The sequence below is a fragment of the Sceloporus occidentalis genome, unplaced genomic scaffold (genome assembly GCF_023333645.1).
Source record: "Sceloporus occidentalis isolate IW3139 unplaced genomic scaffold, rSceOcc1.0.p SCAF_13, whole genome shotgun sequence".
In the NCBI taxonomy this organism is placed as follows: Eukaryota; Metazoa; Chordata; class Lepidosauria; order Squamata; family Phrynosomatidae; genus Sceloporus; species Sceloporus occidentalis.
Genome location: NW_028316993.1, coordinates 13,799,872 through 13,823,746, shown reverse-complemented (window position 1 = coordinate 13,823,746; position 23,875 = coordinate 13,799,872). Strand labels below are relative to the sequence as shown.

General features: G+C 42.1%; 1 protein-coding gene across 1 annotated transcript; it reads right to left on the bottom strand.

Annotated features, from left to right (window-relative positions):
* Window positions 1–564: 564 nt before the first annotated feature.
* Window positions 565–23,241, bottom strand: LOC149305030 (O(6)-methylguanine-induced apoptosis 2-like). The gene is made up of 9 exons (XM_089479046.1): window positions 23,202–23,241; window positions 22,000–22,123; window positions 21,524–21,627; window positions 15,263–15,364; window positions 13,849–14,022; window positions 10,229–10,340; window positions 9,005–9,179; window positions 4,935–5,125; window positions 565–874 (listed from the first exon to the last, which is right to left on the bottom strand). The coding sequence occupies exons 2-9, from the start codon at window positions 22,064–22,066 to the stop codon at window positions 798–800; spliced, it is 1,002 nt and encodes a 333-aa protein (XP_089335172.1). The 5' UTR covers window positions 22,067–22,123; window positions 23,202–23,241; the 3' UTR covers window positions 565–797.
* Window positions 23,242–23,875: the final 634 nt, after the last annotated feature.

Below are 23,875 nucleotides of genomic sequence, written 5' to 3'. Positions count from 1 at the left end.
AGCCGTTATGGTTGCAGTATGAAATATGCAGGTACGTCGGCTTGAGTGATATGCCATGGGCACCCATGTGCAGTGGATATGCAAAGCATTGCATGCATAACTCTGCTGCCACAAAATTTTAGAGAATAAGGCTGTTCTATATGGAAGAAAAACGTCCTACTGCTTCCATATGAGGATTTTGACATGTATAAGAGCATTAATGTACAGCCAGAATGGCATAGTGGTTTGAGTCTTGGACTACAACTTTGGAGACTAGGGTTCAGTTCCCTGTTCTCTCAGCCTCAGCCACACTCTCTCAGCCTCAGAGGAAGGCAATGGCAAACCTCCTCTGAACAAACCTTGCCAAGAAAACTCCATGATAGGGTCTCCATAAGTCAGAAAGGACTTGAAGGCACACAACAACAAGAAGACGACAATTAATACACTGTCAGCCCCAAATGTTAGTCCCAAAACTAAAGAGAGTGAAAAATTAGGACTTCAGCATACTCGTCTTATTCATCCTTTATAAATCAATATTGGTATGAACGCCAGACTGAAGCTGACATTGAAATGATCATCTGTGTTCTGTTGAAAAAACAAAACAAACCTTTTTTTCTTCTGGCCTGAGTGATGCCAATTGGAAAAAAAAATGTGAATGATTCAGTGACCAGCTTGATAGAAATACAGGATTCCAGCTGTTGGGCATTATTTTCTTCTTCCCAGATTAGTGCATGCAGTGTTCATTTTTAACAGCCCAATGCAGCGCTTGCAACAAGAAGAAAAGGTCCAGCCAAATCTTCATTGCTGGCTCCAGTGCTTTATAAGGCTGGCAGCCATTTATTTTCCGCATTGTAGATGAAGGATTGCTTCCGTGGGATGGGAAGGTTGTATGCCCCTGGAATGAGAAAGCAAAAGAGAAAGGTTACGTCTTCAGGCTCAGATTTGGGAAGCAAGAGATGGCTTTTTAGCAACTTTTACATTCTGCAACATTTGGCTTGCCAACTATTTTTCTTTCCTTCTGTCAGTGCTCCTGTGTCTTTATCCAGATGGGTGGCAAATAGAAAGTCAATAGGCGGAGCAACACTTTCGTGTCCAGGAGGAGCTTTGTCAGCAGAATTCCGGCTTGCTATGCTATGTGTAAGGCACAGGAGTCCTGCCATCTGGCGATACTACATGCAACCACAAATGAGGCATAGGCTTGGTTGTTTCCTTATGCATTTAAAGTGTCTTAAAAAACAAAACCTAAACACCTGTTGTTTAGCTGACAAAGCTCCTAGGGCATCTTACACACAGCCAAGAAAACAGGGCAATCCCTGCTTGTGCACTTACAGTTGCAAAGGGAAAAAAGGATGGAGGAGGAAGAGGAATAAAGCAAACTCAGGCCAGGATCGAGTAGTAGTGATGGCAGAGTACAAATCTCTGCCAGTATATTTAAACTGCAGGTTTGGGGGGAGATGCTTGAGCATTGGACTATGACTCTGGAGATCACGGTTCAAATCCCCACTCAGCCATGAAACCCACTGGTTGGCCTTGGGCAAGTCACAGTCTCTCAGACTCAGAGGATGGCAATGGCAACCCCTATCTGAAGAAACTTGCCCAAGAAACTGAAGCCGTAGCTAAGCTCTGAGCTTGGAGAAGTTCCTCTGAGTTGTCATTTGGGGTGAAAAAAGGAACCTTTCTCAGCCGTCTTCAATTTTTCCTCCGAAACTAGAGAACCCATTTTAGACCACATGTGAAGCCAAAGACTCTTCTCTTTGAAGCAAGGGAAAAACATTGGGAGAACGGGAGGGGAATTAGGTGGCAAAGCCAAACCAATGTCAGATTTTGTGGTTTTTATCATTTTGGGAAATAACCCTGCCCCAGCTAACAGCTGTAGATGCATTTCATTTGCAAGGCGTTCCAATTAATTTTTCTAAGAAAAAGAAATAATCATATTTGGCAATGTCTCTGTGTTGTGTGCCTTCAAGTCGCTTCCAACTTATGGTGGCCCTAAGGCAAATATATTGTGAGGTTTTCTTGCTAAATTTCTTCACCGGGGGTTTGCCATGGCCATCCTCTGAAGCTGAGAGTGTGTGACTTGCCCAAATTAACCCAATGGGTTTCATGGCCAAGAAGGAATTGAACCCTGCTGGTCTCCAGTCATTAGTCCAGGCAAAAGCAAACTGTTGCAGCCTCTCTCTCTCTCTGCAACTTGTGTGCATTCTCCTTCAATGTGCTTCTTTTGCCATCTTGACCACTTCAATGTCTCTTGGTCGCATGCGTCCCAGTTTTTACCTGTGAAATGTTGGACAGTATGTCAATTACGGAAACCCAGTAGATGACCTAGGACAAGTCTCACTCTCTCAGCCTAAGAGGAAGCAAGGGCAACCCTCCTCTGAATAAAACCTGCCAAGAGAACCCTAAGATGGGATCCAACATAAGTCAAAGTTGACTTGAACACCCATAACAACAACTTAGTGGGACTACTCTTAGCAGGACTAGCAATGACATTCATGCCAAAGTTTGCTGACGATTGTGTTTTTAAAAGCACGAGCTTTTCTTCAGTTTCTGTGGACAGGGCAGGTCAGAAATCTTTGTTTAAAAAATACTAAAATATATATATGACTATTGCCTCCAGGGCAGCTGAGGATAAGCAAAACTAGCTATTAAAGTCACTTCGGTGACAGGGTTTTAGGAATCAGCGCCTGTCATCTTCCTTCCTCTCTTAGAAAACGCCATCCACCCTTTTTTGCCTTCACCACAACGGCATTCAAAAAAGATGCTGTTGATTTGAAAGCCACCAAACAAAGGCTGCTGTGATAATAAAGCAAGGGAGTTGAATGATGGTTTTCAGAATAGGATTTGTAATACAATTACCATAACCTGTTTGTTTGTACAAAGGCTCCCACACCTCACGACATGCGGAGGGACATGACCCAGTCCTCTCAAATTATCATTTTTTAAACCAGGGACGGAAATGCTTCAGGACTCAGAGAACCTTTTCCAGATCATCCAGGTTCAGCAAGGGCTGCCATTTTGGACCATCAGAAGCGACAGTCCATCTCTCCTGGACAATCAGAAGTGACATTTCGGGCCACCAAAGTGACATTTTGAACTGTGAGAAGTGACATTTCGGACCATCGGAAGTGACATTTTGGGCCATCAGAAGTGACATTCCAGGATGCACTTATATTTTCTATTTCAGCAAAGAAGACCTCAAAAGTGTGATACCATCACACTTCCATATCCACATATTCTGTATCCATAGGTTCAACTATTGCTGTTGTTGTTGTGTGCCTTCAAGTTATTTCTGACTTAGGCAGACCCTGAAGCAAGCTCATCCTGCGGTTTTCTTGGCAAGATTTGTTCAAAGGAGGTTTGCCATTGCCTTTCCTTGAAGCTGAGAGGATGTGACTTGCCCAAAGTCACCCAGTGGGTTTCATGGCTGAACAGAGAATTGAGTCCTGGTCTCCAGAGTCCTAGTCCAACACTCAAACCACTACACCATGCTAGCTCCCATTCATGATTCAAAAATATTCACACAAAAATAATTCCATAAAGCTAACCTTGACTGTGTCATTTTATATAAGGGGCACCATTTTTCTACACCGTTGTATTCAATAGAACTTGAGCATCCATAGATTTTGGTATCCACTGGCAGTCCTGAAACCAAACCCCAGCAGATACCAAGGGCATACTGCAATGCATAATTTGGTCCCAAGAAGTGTTTTCTTTTAGCTGAAAACTTTCAGACCAAAAATAAAAGGGAAGTTGCTTGGCTTTTGGGATGCTGATAGGTGGCTGGGTCAGAGCCAAAGGGCTGCATTGCATCCATTCATCCATCCCAAGGCAATGTGGCATAGGCAACCATGGTTTCCAGTTCTGCTTTGGCCTCAGTGGACTGAAGCATTTGCAGTCTAGAGAAAGAAGACCTACTGTATTCCCAGCAGAGAGTATGTGCTATTCTTTCAAACAAAGGGTCTGAACAGACAGGCCAAAATAAAGCTTTGGAGGTATGCTGTTTAAATGACGCATGCATCCTAAGAGGTCTGAAGCCAGGCCAAGGCCATGCTCCCATCTTAAGGACTGGAGTGCAGCTTTGGTGCAGCTTCTGGCCTCTTAAGATGCAGGTGTCATTTAAACAGCATACTGCCAAAGTGACCCAAAGCAGCTTTATTTTGACCTGTCTGTTCGGGCCCAGAAGTAATCTCTGAAGAAATAAGATCTCATTGCCCCCAAGGTGTATTTTAATTGTAACGTATTGGGCTCTTTGTTATTTACACTCAGCAAGCAGTTTGCAAGCCGATGGACTTTTCTTCTGGTTTCCATTTTCCAGTGCTACCTCACATACTTGGTTTCTTGCTCTTTCCAAGTTTCTGTCCAATGCGATCTTTCTGTAGCATCACTTTATCCTCATCTCAAACACAAGAGTTTGTTGGGGGGTTCCAAAAGGTATGGATACATACACACTCATCACCCCCAATCTGTTCCTACATTGCAGAGGCTGCAAGAACTGCTGGCCAGCATTTGCAGCAATATTGCAAAGGACTCTGACACCAGAAAGCTCTCAGATTAAATGTCTCACAGAACTACAGTTCCCAAATTTCCATAGCACTGAGCCATGGCAGTTAAAGTGGTCTAAACCATTATTGCAAAATAAAGAAATGCAATACAGTGGTACCCCGGGTTACGAAATTAATTCGTTCCGCCGCCGCTTTCGTAACCCGGAAACTTTCGCTAGCCGAAAAGCCCATAGGCGCTAATAGCGAAAGCCGCGATTCCGTGTGAAATCGCGCCGAAAAGCACCAATTTTTTCTTCGTAACCCGAAATAACCTTCGTAACCCGGAACAATGTTTTTAAATGGATTTTTTTCGTAACCCGGAAATCTCGTAAGGCGGCGCATTCGTATCCCGGGGTACCACTGTACTTGGCCAGTGTTAGAGAAGCATTTAATCGTGATAAATTATATGCTTACCTGGGCCTGGCACTTCTTCGTTGAATGTATCACCTGACCAGCGGCCTGTGTTAGAGACAAATACGGCGCTGGAGATGTAATGCTTCTGTGGTCCGCTGAAGTCGGCTATTTCGTACTGGCCTGGTCCTGGTGAAGGGGGACTTTTGGGACGAGGGAGTGGTGGGGCTGAGAAATTCAAGCCATATTTCCGCCTGCGAGAAACCAAAAGAAGCACTGTGTGAATGAACGTTGGCTTGACATAAAACATGGTTTACAAACCAATACAGTCAGCTTCAACTCATTGTGAATGAGACACCTCCAAACCCTCCTGTCCTCAACTGCTCTGCACTTGAAACCTGTTAAATTGTGGTTAAGAAAATTTCCACGTCACGTGAAACTGTGACATTTTACCATCAGATGGAAAACGTATGAAAAAGTTGAGTCTTTTAGCTGTAGCAAAGTAGACACATCAGCTACATAACAATAGGCTGAGTCTTCCTTATCCGGAATTCCGAAATATTCCAAAATTCAAAACTTTTTGCATTTCATGCATGGGCTGAGATAGTGACGCCTTTGCTTTCTGGTGGTCCGACATGCACAAACTTTGTTTCATGCTCAACATTATTTTAAAATATTGTCTCCAACGTAGCAAGTGTAGTAAACCAAGAGTGCCAAGAGACACTGGTGACACCATCCAAGAATATGCAACTGTGTGGCTGGACTCCTGTTTTTGAGTAGAGCAGATCGATGGATCAATTGTTGAGCAGCATGTCTACATAATGGTTTGAGTGTTGGACTATGACTCTGGAGACCAGGGTTTATTTCCTAACTTGCCCCATGAAACCCACTGGGTGACCTTTGGCAAGTCACATACTCTCAGCCTCAGGGGAAGGCAATGGCAAACCTCCCCTGAACAAATCTTGCCAAGAAAACCCTATGATAGATTCAACTTAGGGTCACTGTAAGTCAAAAATGACTTGAAGGCACACAACTACAAGTGTCTATTCTAGTTAAGACTAACCAACAGGATACCAGTTTTTGACATTTTTCATGCAAAAACAGGACACAACCCTGTGCAACCTCCAAGAAAGAGTGACCCCTTGCATAATGGCATTTACACCAGTATATAGTCATACTAGTATTCCAGCCTTACATCTCTCTTTGCAAGGAGCAACACTGAGATCTCTAGGACTTGGAACATCACTCTCCCACATTGTGCAAAAAGGGAACATGTGCAGTAATGGGCTCAGAGCTGTAAAATATACCCTCAACCTTCTTAATACGATTAATAAAATCAACACACAAGAGAAAAATAAATACTGGAAAGGTAAGGGATAACTAGTGCACTGAATATACATATATAATGTAAATATTTAAATGTTTTCTGGTTTTTAAAGTTGTGTATGAGAAAATTAATTACGAATAAAATAAATATCCTTGATCACATCTATTCCATGCACACAGAGAGATATATTTTTTCAGTCTCCGGCCTTAAAATCACTCGCAAACCACACCTTTTTCAATGACAACAGGGCAGGGATTGTTAGTAATAACCCACATGCCGAGGCTTAGGTAAGAAGAATACCATTGTCATCAGCGTATTCCTCTGATTTTTATGTGTCTCCTCTTCTGGCAGCTGGAGACAATCTGGTGACTGTAAAGTCCACAAAACCTTTTAACAACTGCTATTAATATAAGTCCCTCTGGGGAGGTTTGAAACCTTAATCATTTTAATTAATTCACTGTGGGTTTGCATTTTCGATAGAAAAAGGAAAAAAGATCGCTATATAAATCTTTGGCTTTAAACAGGAGTATAGCGCAGAGAGCAAACTATTTTGTTCAAGAGTAAATTGTTGCTGAAAATCTGTAAGCCAGATTTATATATTGATCCTGATAACACATTTCTGAGTTATGGCGACCTGAAAGCGAACCTCTCACAGGGTTTCCTTGGCAAGATTTGTTCAGAGGGGGCTTGCCATTGTTTTCCTCTGAGGCTGAGAGAGTGTGACTTGCTCAAGGTTACCGAGTAGGCTTCGATGATCAAGGGAGGATTTGAACCCTGGTCTTGCAGTTTCCATGAGCAAATGGGGGATTGGACCCTAGGGAGAAGTGTTCAGTACTGTGGATATGGGATAAAACCTAGAATGGATTCACTGTCCCATTGACCTGGAACCCAGTGGCCACTGGCCACCCTTGCTTAGATCCATACTCAAATGGACAGTGAGGCTGAATTCCTCAGTAACATCACTGTATGTTTGTCAGTGAGTTTCTTGGTGATGCTGGTTTGTCACTATAGATCTTCTGAAGGAGGAGGATGGTACTTTGTGCATCTTCCAGAATAGTTTTTCCACCTGCTGCAAATCCTTTTCAGTAGGGACTCTGGGTGCATCTACACTGTCCAAATAATGCCGCTTGACACCGCTTTAACTGCCATGGCTCCATCCTAAAGAATCCTGGGTTTATAGTTTGGAGGGAAGCTCTTAGGGCGCATCTACACTGTAGAAACAATGCAGTTTGACACCACTTTGACTCCATCCTACAGAATCCTGGGATTTGTAGATGGGGGAAGAAGGTCTTAGGGTGAATCTACACTGCAGAAATAGTGCAGTTATTGTAGGCTCCATTCCTACAGTATTGCACAGGAGTTTGGTGAGGCACCAGCATGCTTTGGCAGAGAAGATGAAAGTCCTTGTAAAACTGGAAATCCCAGGAGTCTATAGGCTGGAGTGATAGCACTTAAAGGGGTACCAAACTGCATTCTTTCTACAGTCTAGATGCACCCTCTGTGTCCTTGTCTGCCTTGCAAAGGATTCTGGGGTGCATCCTAGGAAACTTAGTGAGAATAAAACACAAAAAGGAACACAGTGACATCTGAGTGACGGATGCTCATCTGGAACAAACTGGTGTGGAAAGTGGGTGGCTTTGCACCAGATGTAGGTCTGGCCCCAGGGCCATTTATCACCTTGACATAAATGGGAGTTGGATTGCACTCTCTCCTCTCTCTCTCTCAATGAAAAGCTGATAGCTCTGGTATTTTCTGCCACTCCAGATGGATGTTCTTTGCCCATCACATTTGATTTACATCTTCCCTAAGTCAGGTCTTGGTTTATGGTGCACAGCCAAGGGCCAGCTCACCCTCCTCTCTCTTTGCCCTGCAAAGCTTGTATTAAAATAGCATGAGATGTAGTAAAGATACCCCACTGAACGTGTGCAGAGTTTTCTGGGCCCATGCAGCAGGGTGGGAGCTATGAGAAATACGTGGGGAAGAATGTAGAGGGTAGATCTTAATCTTATCGCAAGCAAGCTAACTGACTTTGCCATTTACAGTGATCATAAAGTTGACTTGGTTGAGTAACCGACTGATGGGTTTATTAGACTGAGGGGCGGAGGGCTGTGTAAGAAGGGAAAGTGCATAGATTGATCAAGCCAGGGTTGAAATTAATCTTTGACATAGGTTAGGACCGCATTTTATCTTCAAGGATTAGCTCTATCGTTCTTTTTTCTTAATCCTGAAATATGTGCAAGAATAGTAACATTCTGGAATTGTGAAATCTGAAATAAAAGTGGGTCTTCTGTATCCACTGGGGTTTGGTTCCAGGACCCACTATGAGATACCCAAATCTGTGGATGCTCAAGCTCCATTAAATACAACGGCTTAGTAAAATGGCAAGATTAAATGTGGCAAGGTTTGCTTTTTGGAACTTTTTTTTAAAAAGATACATTTTCAAGCCACAGATGGTGGAATCCATGAATGCAAAATCCATGGGTATGGAGGACCGACAGTACTCCAAAATACAAAACGTTCTGAACTACAACATAAGTAGCATCCTATGTACCTATACTCTATTTGCAAGGCTGCAGCTGAAGAGAGATGCAAGGATCTGACCTGAGTTGACTCAAGGTTTCCACCTCTTGTTCCATATTTTAAAATTGCACCTTTTGTTTTTGGGCTTGCAGCCCAGTCTATTCTGGCAAATGTCGACGAGCCCCTAGTCTTCTTTGTCATTTCTATCCATAAGGGCTCTGCTTAAGGAAAAGAACTGGTGGCAACCCCAAGTGAATGTCTTTAAAAGTGAACTGGAGAAACTCACAGGCCAGGAAACTTAATTCTGGGTGTCGCTGCTGGGATTTTGTCTGGCTGCTGATACGCTGCAGGTCCTGGGCTCAGAGTCTCTGGTTTGGTTTCGCGTTTTGTTCTTGATCTGAAGCAGGACACCAACGCGGTTGGCGCCTGCCGAACAAAGGAATCATTGATTTCGTAATGACCTATGTCAAAACAAAGACAAAAAGACACACACATACATAATAGAAATATCGAAACTCTAACACCCAAATCAATGTTTTTCAATTTTACCTTTTAGCGACAGTGAAAGAAAAGCAGGGTATGAGAGCCCACGGCTTAGAACTCCCTGCTTCAACCTGAGACCTATATTGGATTACAAATCCCATCATCCTAAATGCCAAAACAATGGTAATGCTCCCTGTGGATGAGAGGAGCTGTAGTTGATGAAAGATCATTAATTTGGATCCCCCCATATAGGATACCTTAGGACTCCCATCATCTTACTGTTGTTTTTATTATTGGATATTATTTTATCACCGTTATTGATAATTGGGAATTTTAAGTGTTGTGTGGGAGGGAGGGATGATGGGTTTTATTTTGTATTTTTATTGCATTCTGTATTGTATTTACTTTTATTATAAGCCGCCTCGATCCAATTTGGAGAGGCGGGATAAAAATACATTTTTATTATTATAATGATTATCATTGTCAGACTGGCAATGGCTAACTGACAATAAGAAGAAAGGAATGATACAGCAATGTGCCAGAAAAAAATGCAATTGTTTGTTGGTTTTGGAGTTGTTGTTGTTGTTTTTTTGCAAGATGCTGTATCACAAAATAGTCTAAAAATGATTTTAGACCATGGGATAGTAAAGCCGACCAAACTTTTAATTTGCAGCAAAAACTGAGAAGATGTCCTCCTCCCTGGGAATGATTTTAGGTTTGTAAAAAAATCCTGATAGTAAATTGTGGTGGATTTAGGCGACGTGGCAGGGAAACGTTTGTAAAACGGAAGTTATTTGGCTTTTCCTGCATCTTTTCCTCTTTTAGGTCACTGACATGTCACAAATGACGTGGGGGAAAGTGTGAGCAAGGAAGTAATAACTTTTTAGTGATGGGGAAGCCCAGCTTATAGATGCAGGGAAAGGAGAGAGGGAACGGACCTCTCTCTACTCGTTGTGCAATGATGTACTTTTATGAGTCACAAAAAGGAAGAAAAAAGGGACTAGAACAAAGCCCTGGACCCACTTACATGGAGAAGGTACTCGGTCCTTTCCGTAGAGCGTCAGCGATCGTTTCGTTTTGGATGTGAACACCGACTTGACGCCTCTGTAGCCGTTCTGCTTGCTCAAGTCCCTTGAGACCTGTGTGTGGAAATGCAGAATATTATAGCCGGAGTATGCACAAACCTACATCCTTTAACAGCACACTTCCATTTGTTAGTAAGTGCAATCAAGGAGTTTAACTTTATTAAAGGTTCATTCTGCTACAGAAAATGATTTGCACACAAATACACATTGCAATGCCTCAATCTCAGTCCATCATTTTATTGCAGTCAATGACCATATTAAATGACCACATTCCCAAATTCATATGAATTCAAAAATATATACACACTATAAACATTAGTAAGATACGTATACCTACAGACATCAATAAAATATGAATATAAATGTAATGTACATAATAAAAATATAGACGTAAAATATAACTGCATATGCAAAGAGTAAAAGCCTAATCATTTACTAAAAGCTTATTTTCATGGCTCTTAACCCATCATATTCATAGGAGTTTATCACACTGAGGCTAATTTCAGCATTAAAGAGAGACTAAAGTGCATTTAAAGCATCCTGCAAATAAAGCAAAAATGGCAAGTAATTGCACGAATCATTATCACACGCAATTGCGCAAATAAAGTGATGTCGGAAATGCATTGTCACCAAAATCCTGAAAGTAAAAAGATGTGCATTAATGCTTCTTTGTGACCGTTTCAATGGCAAGTTTTGTGTGACATCGTGTGAAATCATTTCGGATAACTACACAATTTTCCCGGGATATTGATGGGATAAACTGCCAATCTCCTTTGTGTGAGAAACTCCATAGCAATACCATATTACCCAACTTAATCATACCCATAGCAATACCATATCCATGCACAAGCTAAGTGTACACCAGTCTCATACTATGAAGGGCTCCTAAATGCCCAAAAAGGTCTAATTTTCAGCTTTTACACAACTGTAAAAATATTATGCATTTTGGTGGTCATGCTATGAAGCCTCTTAAGCTTGAAATAGATCTAGATCTAATACTAGGGAGGGGCGAAACTGCTGCTTCCACTCTATAATAAATTCTCTTTTTTAATGAAAAGAAAAAAGAATTATGGTTCCTAATCCATAAAGGACCCAGGCACCAATTAGTTGTCAGCATGAATCATGCGCACGTCTTTGCACAGAAATGACATGACTGGTATATGAGGAGCAAAGTGTGATGCAAAGAGACAGCGCTGAGCTGAGGATGGATTTCTCTATACCGCCCTAAACATGGGAAAGTTAGTATTTGGTAATACCATTCCCAGGATGCTCCAGAAAGCATACCTGGAGGATTCTGGGAGTTAATAATCCAAAAAGCCCTGATCTACACAGCTCAATCGTCAATACTTTTTTTTTGCTTTAAATCTTTATTCAAAGCTTCAACAAATACACATACGCAAACATATATGACTGTATATTTCATGACATATTATTTGTATTAATTTACACTTTTATAGCATTGTTTTAACTGGCTTATAGTAATACTTTATTAATTTTATAATCGCGTTTGTGGTTTTAGATTGTGCGCCCCAGGCAGGCTTTTGTTGCTATTTTGGACTGTTGTTTTCTCTCCTTTGTAAAGTGCTATGTAAAGCCAACGGTGCTATACAAATAAATGTAGTAATAATAATAATAAATCAATAAAATATCATTAAAAAAACACATCCATATCAATTCCTCCATAACTGTATCAAATATATTATATCCATATCACATCATCACCAGTATCAGTTATACATCCTCTTCATAATTGTTTATCTCTTTCTCTCTGTATATATCATATCTTCCTATCACATCTTCTCTTCTCTTCTAACATAGTCTTCCTTCTTCTGTACCCATTCCCAACTCTTGTATCTCTTTACCCTTCTACCTTTCTATCATTCTCATCTTGCCTTATCCATCCCAAATTCCTTCTTCTTTACTCCTTTTCTTTCTTTCCTTCTTACTTATGCAGAGAGATCTTGCAGCACCTGGGAGAATAAATGAAAGAAAGAAGTTGGCAGCAGGAGCTTTCATGGACTAAGTCTACTTTCAAATGCATCTGAGGAAGTAGACTGAAGTCCAGGAAAGCTTATGCTGCCAACTTCATTCTTTCCGTTAGTCTCAAAGGCGCTCCAAGATCTCTCTGCATACTGATCCTACAGACTAACAGGGCTATATCTTTGAATTCCAATACTGTTTGTGTTATTGAGTCTCAATATTGCTGTGTGCGTGCATACGTTTTCCATTTATCTGTTGAATAAAAATGACTCTCAGTTATCGCACCTGAGTACAGTCTGCAAACCAAAGGCATGATGCGTCTAATGCCCACAGCCATCAATTACTGTCTGCCCTTCTAAATGGATCATTTCCTGTTTGGCTTCTCAAACATTGCATGCATAATCTCAAAGAGTAAATCACAACTCGGTGATTAACCCGCGGAGCTTCTTCCCAGGAGAAATCCTATTTACGCTCTTGAACGCAAGCTAATATTTTTGTCAGGGTGTGGATGACAGGCAGCAATAATAATGACCTGCAAAGTACAGGATGACTTTGGGGCAAAGGCATCATCGACGCTGCCCTGAAATGGCACAAGGATGTAAGTCTGCACTTTGGGTACATTTTGTACAGATTTGGAGGCGGGAGGGCACAGCATCTGTATTTAAAATCATTGCAAACTATATTCTTACTCAGAAGATAATACTGGTTGAGTTTCCCTTATCCAAAGTGCTTTGGGCTAGAAGTGTTTCATGTTTTGGCCTTTTTCAGATACTGGAATATTTACATATACATAATGTGCTATCTTGCAGATGGGACAGAACTCTAAAGATGACATTCGCTTAAGCACCTTATACATAGAGCCTGAACATGCAATGCAATGCAATGCAATGCAATACAATACAATATTTTTATTTTAAACCATTGTGTGCAAAATTCCCCTGTATTCTCCTGCAGTATTCTCAGTGTATTTGAATGTCCCAGAGGGTTAAGAAAAAGATATAATGTAGAGAAAAAAGAACATATGCTCTTCATGCTGAATAAATGTTTTCTGTGCAAAAAATGAAATCTGGCATCTTGTTGGTAAGTCTCAAATAGAGTAGACCCACTCAGTCAATTGCAGAACATATATATCTAAAGTATTCAATGGGTTTACTCTAGTCAGGCCATTATTTTCTGTACAGAATATCCTGTTTTAGCAGATAAAAACATAATTTTTTGCAACAAAAGATACCCAAAACTCATGCAGTTTTCTCTGCACAATATCTCCTCCCCATTTGAATACAAGGAAAAACTGCATAAAAGTCTTGCTGGTCTATTCTTCTTCTCCATAACTGTCAAGAGACTTGGTTTTTTTGACCTGTGAAAGCATAATTGCAAATATTCTTTCCACCCCCAAGTTCAGCCCTTTCATAAAAGCTTGCCCAGGCACCTCTTGTCAAGCCTAAGATACAGAAGATATTTTGCAGGCGAGGACAGAGCAATAAATACACTTTGATAACTCCCTCCACCCTGCCTTCCTTCTTGCTAAGATTTTGAATTTGCCACTGGCATTTGTCTCTCTATGTCAGTCCCTCCACCTTACATTATATTGGTTGGGCGCTGGGGTGGATCTTTTGGAAATCTTCCTAGCGATCGGTTGCTGGAACATACTGGAATATCCCAGGCTAAAGTCTCGCTTGGACTGGAAAGTAGGCGGGAGGTCATAGGCATTGGCAGCAGGGTAGCTGGGGATCCTCTGGCGGGCGATCCGCACATCCTAAAAAGGAGAAAACGTGGTCAGAGAGCAATAGTTCCCATCACTGGACACTGGCTATCCAAAGAAAAGAAGCCTTTGGGTGCATCTAGCATGGCATAGTGGTTTGGGTATTGGACTACAACTCTGGAAATCATGGTTCAATTCCCAGCTCAGCCATGAAACCAACTGGGTGACCTTAGGCAAGCCATATACTCTCAGCCTCAGAGGAAGGCAATGGCCAACAAATCTTGCCAAGAAAAACCCATGATATGTTCAAATGTGAAGTCGAAGGCTTTCATGGCTGGCATCCATAGTTTTTTGTGGATTTTTTGGGCTATGTGGCCATGTTCTAGAAGAGTTTCTTCCTGACATTTCACCAGCATCTGTGGCTGGCACCTTCAGAAGATGCTGGCAAAACGTCAGAAAGAAACTCTACTAGAACATGGCCACATAGCCTGAAAAACCCACAAAAAAACATGATATGTTTGCCTTAGGGTTGCCATAAGTCAGAAATTATTTGAAGGCACACAATGCCAACAAACACAAGGGGAAAAACCCATACTCACTATGAATCAAATAAGTCCAGATAATGTACAGCCACCTGCAGCAAAACCTTGGCAAAACCAAGGTTTGATTCCCTGCTTGGCCATGGAAAGCTGCTTGGTGACCTTTGGTGAGTCACACACTCTCAGCCTCAGAAAACCCCATGATAGGTTCGCCTTAGGGTCATCATAAGTCAGAAATGACTTGAAGGCACAGAACAACAACAACGAAGGACAGTAAGGATATTTTGTGCTCACCAAGGACATTTTTGCAGAGACCAGGCAATTCCAGTATACAACACATTTAACCGGAGGAACCAAGTCCCATTAATTTAGAAAGAATTTACTTCTGAGGTTAGGCTTGAGAATAGAACTCAAGCATAAAAGGCTGCACCTTAGAAAGACTGCCAGATTTCAGATTAGGTCTTTCTTATCTTACACCTTCCATCTCAAAATGCCATGTTAATACAGTGGGCCCTTGGTATCCACTGGGTTTGGTTCCAGGACCCCCCCATTGATACCAAAATCCTCAGATGCTCAAGTCTCATTCAATAAAATGGCATAGTAAGATGGTGCCTTCTATATAAGATGACAAAATCAAGGTTTGCTTTTCTTAATGATTAATTCTGGAATGTTTTCAAGCCAAGGATGGTTGAATCGCTGGATGCAGAACCCATGGAAACGGAGGTCTGACTGTACATAGAAACCATTTCACTTACCAACGAAGGAAAAAAACAAGTTCCCTTTCGGGACTGGGAGACAGTGTTCTGAACTGCTGATGGATGGGTAATGTTATAGCATCCTGGGCCAGGATTTTCATTCTGGGAAGAGAACAACACACAATCACGACAAGGCAAAGAACCTGGGTTTTTCGGTCAAGTTTTCTGTAAGCTTGGAGGGGAGGAACAGACCCACATTGGACCCCCCCGGAGCACCCCACGCCAGAGGGGTATTCTTGACCCTGCAGCATCCCCAAAGGTCTAGGGACCACATCTGTCGATCGGTCCCTTTCGCAGTTGCTATCAGAAACCTCTCATGGGGACACCATTAACAACCAGAAGTCCACCTTTGCTTTCTAATGGTTCAGTGTACACACACTTTGTTTCATGCACAAAATTATTTAAAACGTATAAAATTACCTTCAGGTTACGTGTACTGTATAAGGTGTATACGCAACATAAACAAATGCCATGTTTAGATTTCATAGAAGCATAGATTCATAGAGTTGGAAAAGACCGCAAGGGCCATCTAGTCCAACCCTATTCTGCCATGCAGGAAATCCAAATCAAAGCATCCCTGACAGATGGCCATCCAGCCTCTGTTTGAAGACCTCTAAGGAAGGAGACTCCACTACACTCCAAGGAAAAGTGTTCCACTGTCGAAGAGCCCTTACTGTCAGGAAGTTCTTCCTAATGTTGAGGTGGAATCTCTTTTCCTGGAGCTTGCATCCATTGTTCCTTGTCCTAGTCTCTGGAGCAGCAGAAAACAAGCTGGCTCCTCCTCAATATGACATCCCTTCAAATATTTAAACAGGGCTATCACATCACCTCTTAACCTTCTCTTTTCCAGGCTGAACATCCCCAGCTCCCTCAGTCGTTCCTTATAGGCCATGGTTTCCAGACCCTTCACCATTTTAGTCGCCCTCCTTTGGACACGCTCCAGTTTCTCAATGTCCTTTTAGAATTGTGGTGCCCAGAACTGGACGCAATATTCCAGGTGGGGCCTGACCAGAGCAGAATAGTGTGGCACTATGACTTCCCTTGATCTAGACACTATACGTGCAAATATTCCAAAATTTGAAGTCCAAAACGCTTCTGGTCCCAAACATTTCTGATAAGGGAGACGCAACCTGCATCACAAATTGTTCTGCAGATCTTCAGGAAGTTTCCATTTTGAATTGAAGTACTTCCAAATTTTTTAGTCAGTAGGCATCGTGCCTCGAAAGTAATTCCCCATCTCTCATATGCATCCAGTGATTAAAGTTGGCATCCAGTTGGTGTCTTTAAGCTCCTAAATTGTGGGTGTTTTGGCTAATGTATTACATCCATGTTTAGTTAACAGTTACGAAAGCCAAGTTGCACACATGGTACACTATCCATCATTGTTAACTGAGTATTGACTGCATGGTCGCACATGGCAGTGTGCTACATATTGCACATTACAGCATATTGAGCATTTGGTTGTACAATGTGCAATTCTGCAATGAGGTATGCAGTCAAGGTCTGAGTCCACGACTGTAGCATCATGCTACATTTCTTTAATGCAGGACCTTGGCCTAAAAACAATCCATTCCACTGGCCAAGTCTTACTTGGGGTGGGGGGGATCTGCTGTGCGCTTCATGTCAGCATGAGGACACATTTTCCTCCATCCCGCACCATACTGAAGGGTATGGATGACACGAGTGTGACCTCATGGGTGGAGACCAGCACAATGGCTTTTATAATGCTGCTTCAGTGCTTACACTCCCATGACTTAAGCCTCTGAATGTTTTGCTGGTTTTCGTCAATTGTCACTGTATGCTAAGCAGCCACTTTGCTTGTTTCAAAATCAAAATAATCTCATTTTAATGGGGAGTCTCAAGTTGCATGGCAAAATGGGCCGAAAATGGAGGATTAGGTTTCTCTGGTGTCTGCGGGGCAGCAGATATATATATATATAATATAATATATATAGAGAGAGAGAGCGACATAGGGAGCTCAAACCCATTGCATGCCTAATCCCACCTGTACATCAGATTTGGCCTGAACGGTTTCAGCATGTGGGCAGAGTGTATTATTTCAAGGTGCCGCACCCCTCCCTGACTCAACTCGCCTTCCAGAGCTGCATACTTTTTCTTCTTTAAAAAAATTCCAGAACAAGTTCTGGGTGGGTTTTCTATTTATAGAATAAAAGAAAGCCAAAAAACACACCAGCCAGTTGTCCAGGGGCATACTTGCAATCCTCAAGCCCAATAGATAAGGGGGCTGAGTGTCCAGGGCAGTGGTTCCTAACCTTTGGTCTTCCAGGTGTTTGGGATTTCAGCTACCAGAAGCCCCAGTCCTGGGAGCTTTGGGCCAAAACATCTGGAGGACCAAAGACTGGGAAATATTGGTTCAGGGCAGTGATTTGCAAACTCCACTCCTCCAGGTGTTTTGGACTTTAGCTCCCAGAAACCTCAGCCATCTTGAGCAATGGTCTGGAATTCTGGGAGCTGAAGTCCAAAACACCTGAAAGACCAGAGTTTGGGAATCACTGGTTTAGGGCAATGAGACGAGGGGAAGGCATGCGCATGGACCACATGAAGCCCACCTCTGTGGCTCTTAAAGCCTCCTGCTGTTCCTATCATTTGCCGTGCAACTTGAGACTCCCCATTAAAATTAGATTTTGATTTTGAAACAAGCAAAGAGGCTGCTTAGTCTACAGTAGCAACTGACGAAAACCAGCAAAACATTCAGAGGCTTAAGTCATGTTCACTTGAAAAACCATGCCCAAACTGTGACAAAACACCCTCCCACACCCCCAGTATCTCTATGGTCAGTCATATATTGGTCACAACGGTGGGTGGAAGTGGCACTGAAGGATGCCAGGGGTGCTTTGATTGTGAGTTCCTGCATGGCAGAATGGGGTTGGACTGGATGGCGCTTGGGGTCTCTTCCAACAAGGCTTGTGTTTGTGTCTTCCATAAGTCAGAAGCGACTTGAAGGCACACAACAAGAGTGGTTGACCCTGTGGATGCAGAATCTGATATGGAGGACTGGTGGTATCATACTGTTTCATTGTGTTCTTTGCTGAAAGAGCAAATATGAGGCTCCAGGTGCCTCTTGTCACCTTCTGATGGTCCAAAATATCACGTCACCTCTGGACAAACCTTGCCAAGAAAACCCCATGATAGGGTCGCCATAAGTCAGAAATGACTTGAAGGCACACATACACACAATTGCACTACATGTCTGGCCTAATACTCCACTTGCATACCTATAAGAAAACCTCGCTGTATCCATTGAGTCTCACTCCCAGGTAAATGCACACTAGCCTGCAAACTAAGGGTGTTTCCAGATGGAGAATTCCTCCCACCAGTAAATGGAAATCGTGGTGCAATTTTTCTGTTGGTTCCAACCCCCCCCCAATAGATTTTCCATAGCAAGAAAAAAAAAAGATGGAAGGAGCAATGGAAAAACAAAGGGATGTTAGAAGTGGAGGACAATGGGGTCCAAAGCTCCTATAGAATTCAGACAATGAGGCAAATGCTGCCCAAGTTCTCTTTAGTAGGGCTTCAAAGGGGTTGCCAAGTTGGTCTGTTCCAGCAAACAAAAGAAGATCCTTTGGCATCTTCAAGACAAAAAGTCTATTATTTCATGCAATACCGCTATTGCACTTTGGTAACACTTTTGCCGCCATGGCTCTGTCCTATTGACTCCTTCAATTGTAGAGAATTATAAATAACATTTGGTAGAATACACAGTGACATACATAGCAAATTTGCCAAAAGAATTATAACTTTCTATTGAATGCACCTGCTGACCTTTTTCACAACACCATTATAGCACTATGATTTTCCACTTTAACTTCCATGGCAATGTCCTATATAAAATCCTGGGACTTACAGTTTGGTGAGGCACTAGAGCTCTCTGGCTGAGAATTCATGATACTAGATGAAACTACCAATCCCACGCTTCCACAGGATGGCTCCAAGGCAGTTAAAATGGTATCAAGGGCTGCATCCGCACGGCAGAAACAATCTGGTTTGACACCGCTTGAACTGCCGTGGCTCAATGCAACAAAAATCTGGAAATTGCAGTTTGTTGTTGCACCAGAGAAAGCTGGTGTCAAAACTGGATTGTTTTTGCAGTGCGGATGCAACCTTTGTGGTCTAATTCTTCAATGTGAAAAAGGCCAAACAGGTTGAGTTAACATGAAATGTCTTGCTAAAATAACAGAAATGTTTGTGAGTTTTCACATTAACGTAAGACCCTCCACCCATGCCATCCCTGTCTGTTTGTTCCCTTTTACACAATATACACACACAACCACACCACAAAATGTCTAGGACCAAGCTCATGGTTTTTGTTGCTGCCCATGACACTCTTCTTTCTCATTTTTCGTGAGGATCTCTAAGACGTGCATATTTTGTTTTGCAAAGTCCTGGAAAGAACTGAATGCAAAGCTCCCTCTCCCCACGCTTTTGCCGATACGCCGCTTCTCTAAGGATAACCCAGAGTTTGGCCAAACCTTTCTATTCCTTGTGGCTTGGCTCAATGCCTGCTGGAAATATGTAGCAGGAAATTTTCAGGAGGAGAAAGAAAGAGTCTATTGTAGAGAAGAGTGCATGCTTTCCTCAAATATTGTCTCTTCTGGCTTCTCCTTTGAGAACTCAGGAACAAGGGCTTGTTTGCCAGCTGTGTGCGGAGGAGACATCTGTCCAGTTGAGATGTTTGTATTGATTCTCAGGTTGGGAAAGCAACAATGGAAGGGAAAGATGGAAAAGAGGTGTCTTTACATAGTGGAGAGGGAATAGCTGTCAGTGGAGTGGTGGACCCACTTTGGATTTTAGTCTGAACTTTAAAGGAGCTATCCAGTGTGCTGAACCCTAGCACCCAGCTAAGTTCAATAGTGTCTTTTGAGTATGGAGTCAAACCTGGAATGGATACGCCATCCCACTGACATGGAGGCCATCCAGCTACTGCTGAGAGGGAGCAAAGCAATGCAGCTTATAGGCAAAGGGAAGTAGAACGAAGCTTAGATAGTCATAGGAGAAGTAGAAAAGTTGGTTTCTAAGATAAGGACTGCAGTGATAAAAGACACTTTCTTCTGTCTCTATGAATGCAGCAACACGGCAACGTCAGTTTCCAAAATGGGCCAACAGATATACTACATACACCTCCCAGACCTAAAGAAAATTTAATGTTCTCTGCCTAACAAAGGAGTCCGGTAGCCTCCCAAGGACCAAGGCAAACTGGATATCAATGGGAGCATCTTTTTTGTGTTGCTAACCAAGTTTGAATTTTATTTCCTGGACTTCGACCTTCGATCTTTTTGGAGAAGCGGGATACAAATTATTATTGTTGTTGTTATTATCATTATTACTCTCTCTCCAGGAACCCACACGTCTGAGGAGAATGACCTGTCTGCCTCGATATCCTCCAACCCATTTTAACTGAAAACAATGACAACATCTTGGCAAAATCTAAACCGTGACTCTTAACATCAGCATACATATATTTTTATTTCTCCTCCTTAGTTTGCCTGAAGAAGCCAATTGAAGTTTGAAAGCTTGCAACACATATGTTGTGCATTTTTGGTTGGCCTAGTAAAGGTTTTGTAGATTTTTGATATTATCATACTTTGCTGTATGGCCAACAGAGCTATCCATGAATATATTTTCTGAGGAAAACCAGTTATCCTCATACTTTGTTTTTTTATCCAGTGCTCTCTCTATCTGTGAAGCAGTACTTCCACCTGCTGGTCAAAATGGAGGCAATCCCAGCAATACGTACCAAAGAGAAGGCCATGTTGGGATCCTCCATAGAAGGCAAATGTCTTGGGAGGTTGCAGTATCTGTTGCTGTACTTTTCATGCTCTCCCTCAATCTGTATCTATATATGAGAGATATATAAGTGTGTATGTGCATGCACATGTGTGTACGTACACACACACACACACACATTTGTCTCATATATATATGTGTGTGTGTGCATGCATGCATGTGTATATGTATATATATGCATGTATGTGTGTGTGTGTGTGTATATATATATGCCTTTTCCTGCTAAACCAACACTCGCCAGGTTCTGCTTTTGCATATTATACCTCTGTGTAGGTTGAGTCTCTCTTTCCCCAAAATGATTGGGATCTGAAGTGTTTTTGGATTTTTTTTTAACTTTTGGAATGTTTGCATATACAGTTTGCAAGAGTTGGATTATCTGAGTCAGTCTGTTAAAAGACATAATAAATCATATACACATACTTATGAGCCCACAAGGCTTGGGACAAGATTCCTTACCTCTATCTCCTGAAACCTTTTTGTCTGCGAATTAAAACCTATTCTTTCAGTGTTGGAGATCACTTTGGTCTGGAATTTGAAAGGGATGGTAGAATAGTTTGGTCCTGGAAATGAAAATAAATGGAACGCATGAATATTTGCATCCGTGGACTTCTGTTTCGGCCTGATTTCAATGTATAAGCCTGTAACATCTCAAGCCAAGCAGAAAGTCCTATTATTGGAGAAAGATGCTACCCAGGCGTTCCTCTTGAGCTAGTTTTCTACTTGGATTGAGTTGTGGATGTGTTTTTGTACATCAACAAAACTACTTTCATTTTAGTAACTGCTTTGGAACAAGAAACGACAGGACAGGGCAGAGACTATCTATTTGGAGGCCACAGAGGTGTCTTTCCAATTTCCAAGATCCCTGCCTGGATCCTCAGAGCATCATCCTCAGTATCATGTTCTCAGATGCCATTCAGTGCCTCTCACCATACCTTCAGGGCTTGGATCAGGAGCACCTTTCTTTCTGACTTTGCTCCCCGACCGAGACAAGTTCCCCATGTCACGCTGCTAGTGCAGATGCCGAATCCCTTCTTCTCAACTGGACCATCTTGTTTCCTAAAACATCAACACAGGCTTCACATTAAAGTAGGCGGACTACAACTCTGAAGACCAAGGCTCAAATGCTGGTCAGCCATTGAAGTCCATTGTTTTTAGATTTTATTGTCTGTAATTTTAATGGATAGATTTGTTTAATCCTTTTTTTAGGGGGTGGAAATTGTATGTATTGTATTTTTTAAAGGTTGTACACCGCTTTGATTGTGGTAACAAAAAGGGGCATATAAATTAAAATTGTTTTATTTTATTTTAAGACAGCAAAGGCAAACCCTCTCTGAACATATCTTGCCAAGAAAGCCCCATGATAGGTTTGCCAAATGTGTTTGGGATTTTGGATTGATTGATTGATTTGGATTTTGGAATGCCTGCATTTACATATACTAACCCTACTCATCGCTACCCACACCTTATACCAAACATAAATGAATTTATAGGGGTTTTTTTTTGGGCTATGTGGCCATGTTCTAGAAGAGTTTATTCCTGACGTTTCACCTGCAACTGTGGCTGGCATCTTCAGAGGTTGGCATCTTCATCTTCTCTGAAGATGCGAGCCACAGATGCTGGCGAAACGTCGAGAAGAAACTCTTCTAGAACATGGCCACATAGACCGAAAAAGCCACAACAAAACTATGGGTGCCGGCCATGTAGGCCTTCGACTTCACATAAATTAATTTCATGTTTAGCATTGGGTCCCATCTCCAAGCTATCTCATTAGATGCAAATATTCCTTTTAAAGTCCCCACAATCCCAAATCTAAAACACTTCTGTTCACTGAACTAGCAGCAGAATAATCCAAATAAATAAATACATGAAAAATCATACAAAACAGATTAAGAACCGTCAGCAATACAACTTCTGAGCACCCATTTAGATGAATTTGCCCTGAAGAGGGGAGTCCTACTCACCGCCACCCGCACCTTATACAAAACATAAATGAATTTCAGGTTTAGAACTGGATCCCATCTCCAAGGTATCTCATTAGGTGCAATATTCCAAAATCCCAAATCCAAACCACTTCTGTTCCCAAATATATTGGCTAAGGCCAAATGAATAAATAAAACCCAAAACATGGCCTTACCTGGATTTCTGGTCCAGGATCGACTCCTGGCAAAGTTTACATCCCGTTGCCCTCAGCAACCAGAGAACTATGGCAGCATCTCCTCCAATCCCTCAGCCTCTCTCTGACCGGGACTCAAAAGCAGCCAATCGCAGAGTGCTTCTAATTCTTTCTCTTCCAATGAATGAAGGAATGGGGAAACCAAGCCTGAACCAAGTGAAACCCAAGGGGGCTTGGCTGCACCCCTTTTTGGCTTTAGGCGAGAAGGGCAATGCAGTGATGCTCAGCTGGGCAGTGGTTGGTGTCACTCGGTGCGGTCATTCATGGTGTCACCCCCCCAATTGACCTCCTCCTCCTCCTCCCCCTCCCATTTTACACCATACAGAATCCTTCGCCGTGCTTTTTTTGCACTGTTACTCGCAACTTGTAACTCCCATCTATACCGTTATATGTCACGTTTACAGTTGTGACATGAAACAACTAGCGAAATTAAAAATTATACCTTCCAATGACAATATTGTATGCACAACCTATTAATGCATTTACACACAGAGTGAAGGAAATGGGATGTGGTTAAAGAAAATTTAAAGAGGATTTTAAAAAAAATTACATTTGAAAATTTAACCTTATGAGCCTCGCCTCACTCCTGCCGTCTCTTAAAGCATTTTAAAGGGAAGCAGATGAATGTCTCAACC

Excerpts from the sequence above, each read along its gene's own strand:
- LOC149305030 (XM_089479046.1), bottom strand. The coding sequence starts at position 22,066 with ATGGGGAACTTGTCTCGGTCGGGGAGCAAAGTCAGAAAGAAAGGTGCT. Across the intron at positions 15,365-21,523 it reads AAAGGTTTCAGGAGATAGAG|AATGAAAATCCTGGCCCAGG; the intron begins GTAAGGAATCTT and ends TTCTCTTCCCAG. Across the intron at positions 14,023-15,262 it reads CTTGTTTTTTTCCTTCGTTG|GATGTGCGGATCGCCCGCCA; the intron begins GTAAGTGAAATG and ends TCTCCTTTTTAG.